The sequence below is a fragment of the Arachis ipaensis genome, chromosome B7 (assembly GCF_059453495.1).
Source record: "Arachis ipaensis isolate K30076 ecotype BB chromosome B7, ASM5945349v1, whole genome shotgun sequence".
Classification (NCBI taxonomy): Eukaryota; Viridiplantae; Streptophyta; class Magnoliopsida; order Fabales; family Fabaceae; genus Arachis; species Arachis ipaensis.
In genome coordinates, this window is record NC_142442.1 from 127,240,992 (window position 1) to 127,243,939 (window position 2,948).

A 2,948-nucleotide genomic window follows, 5' to 3' on the forward strand; every position below is an offset into this window, starting at 1 on the left:
CAGAACATGATTCGGTAGGTCCTGTGGTTGGTGTTCTAGTTGTGGTGATTGTGTTGGGAGTGATAGCAGTTATGATTGGAAGGCTGTGTTCTGGAAGAAGAATCATGGGGTATGGCCAATATGATATTGAAAGCTGGGCAGAGAGAAAGTGCTCAACTTGCATTGATGGCAGAATCAATCTATCACTGCCAACAAGGACCAGCGAATCCACCACTTCATCGGTTCCTGAAACACCAATTCATGCTCCTCAAGAAACCAAGCAACCAGAGCAATCTTCTCACAACTCATCATCATCATCGCCTCCTAATACTCATTGATTGATTTCTATAATCTCTTTTAGATTATTAAAATGTCCAAATTCATGCTATGGTTCAGTTTAGTGTCTTGTTTGTTGTGTTATTTAGTTTTAGTTCGTTGTCTTTCTCTTTTTTCTTCTTTTCCTTCTTATATTGTACCAATCATTCTGGTCAAGTTCAAGTTATCAAAGCTTAATTATTAGTCTTATGATGATTGATCCCTCTATGTAGTTCCGTAATTGCAATGTCACTAGAATATCATATATCATTGGTTTCGAAGCCAGATGAAAACTCCAAGAGCTGCCTCTTATTTTATTTGTGATGATTAATTGCTTGTACCTTGCTATTTGATTGATTTAATTTAACCAATGATTTACTTATCATCTGCAACAATCATGATTAATGCGTCAAGTATGTTTGTTAATTATTCAGCAATAAGTTCTCTTGTACTACACTTTCACTACCTTTTGAATGGAATAATGATTGATTGAAATTCAAGTTTGTTTTTGTTTTTCCCGCTTTAAGTAAGAAGAGCCAAAAATGTTGTATGTTGTGGAATGGTAGTGTTAGTGTTAGTGTTAGGGGGCCACAAGTATTATGTGTGAAACTTGTGAAAGTTACAAATGAAGGTAGGGCAGGAGAGGACCACCTAAGCTAAGAAAGAAGAACAGCAACTGTGTTGTGTTGTGTTTGGTAGACAGCAGTAGTCCTTGTCGTTCACTTGTGATTTGTCTAATAATATGACGTCATGATGGTTGTCCTGTCCTATAGGTGGGTGTATGGCCTGGAAGAAGGGTTTGAGACTTTGAGTTTGAAGTTTGAACATTCACAAATCACAAGCACAGGATTGCTATGCCTATGCTACTGAATGAATGAATGCAGATTACTCTTACCTCTCCTTAGCTTGTCTCATTCACTCTGCATGTATGTGTGTTAGTGTGTTACGTTTAACAACTCATGAGCAGTCAGCAACATAGCCACAGTTACTCAGAATGTCCGGAAATCACTGCTTCAACGGAAGGGAGTGCTATGCTGCTTGCTCATGAAGTCATTCTATTCTTCTGCTCTTCACTTGTCACCATCACAATTTAAAACTGCTCGCTTCGCTGAGAGATCATATAATTTCCATTCAGTAATACTAGGGAGTAAGGACTAAGGAATCAGTTCTTTTTTTAGGATTCTAAATTATAAACCATAAACACTAAATTCTCTAAAAAATAAGAATTTCTAAAATTAAAAAAAGTTAATTAATATTAACTAATTAAAAATGAATTCCTATGCTAGTTTTATAGTTTTATTCGATTCTCATGGATCATTTTCTCCTTTTCCTATCGTCTGTTGGAAATTTGTATTGTGGGCCTAACGATTTGGCATGGGCCTTTCAGCCCAGTTTTGAACAAAACCTCTGGATCGTTTGACCATTAGCCAGAGCGTTGAAAGTTGTCAAATTCACCAACCCATATTTCTGAGAGTTAGATTAAAAAGTGATTAGTGAAGACTCATGACTCTGTTTTCCCGTTTATTCGTTTATGCGCCTTTGCCGAACTCATCATTCTTTTAGATTCCTTTCACCTTATTAATTGACCTTTTTTTTTTTAGTAAGAAAGCCTTATAGACTATAGTAGTTGGTGTCAACCGCTGGAGATTGTGTTCCGTGTAGCTACCACCACTGCTACTTGATGGAAACATAACAGAAAATAATTGAAAACGGATCCAAGCTGAGTCTATGATTCTATTTATATGTTGGAACACCCAAGTGCGCTAAAACACACCAAGCTACAGTTTGAAGCAAATGGATAGTATTATAGTAATTAGAGGAGCAGTACTGTTGGTTGTGATAACTTGTTCGATTGCTGGTGGCAGCGAGGGCCGAAGCATATTAGTTGGAGGCTCTCAAGGGTGGCGTGCTGGCACCAACTACACCGAATGGACTATACAAAACAGCCCCTTCCACATCAATGATACACTAGGTACGTTCTTGTGAAACTAATAACTGAAAATTATTAGATAATTTGATACGTTTGAACTGCTTAATATACTACAATGCAGTGTTCAAGTATCCAGCACCAAACAAAGCGACAGCGGCGCAGAGTGTGTACGTGCTGCCCACCATGTGGAGCTACACAACGTGCGAGTTCCGGGGTGCAAAGCTGTTGGGGAACACCCATGAAGGTGGCGGAGAGGGATTCAAGGTGAAACTCGATCAGTGGAGGCCTTACTACTTTGCCTCTCCCGAAAACGGCGCCGGTGACTGCATTGCTGGACTCACCAAGTTCATTGCCATACCAACTCCATATTCATCCCACCACCGCACTACTTTCTCTCCCTAAGCTACCTACAACCATATCATTATTATTATTACTATACAATCTTGATTTCTACTATTTAAATAAATGGATGGGATACTCTGCTCCCAGCAAGTTAAGCATACCATAGTGCTTTGTTTTCTTTGGTTAATCCCAGTGCTCCTTCAGTCCTTGGATTGTATTCTTGTCTTTTATTAAATTTTTGTGTTATTTTGATTCTGGTTGTTTTAACTTATTTTAAGGGTAAAGTATTAAATTGGTCCCTATATTTGGGCCTAATTCTGTTTTACTTTTTAAGATTTAAAGTGTGTTATTTGAATCCAAAAAAAATTTCATTTAGCATTAA

General features: G+C 38.0%; 1 protein-coding gene across 1 annotated transcript; it reads left to right on the forward strand.

Moving 5' to 3' along the window:
• The first annotated feature begins 2,013 nt into the window (after window positions 1-2,013).
• LOC107608436 (uncharacterized) lies at window positions 2,014-2,948 on the forward strand. The gene is made up of 2 exons (XM_016310230.3): window positions 2,014-2,266; window positions 2,346-2,948. Exons 1-2 carry the CDS (start codon window positions 2,089-2,091, stop codon window positions 2,624-2,626), a joined length of 459 nt encoding a protein of 152 aa, XP_016165716.1. The 5' UTR covers window positions 2,014-2,088; the 3' UTR covers window positions 2,627-2,948.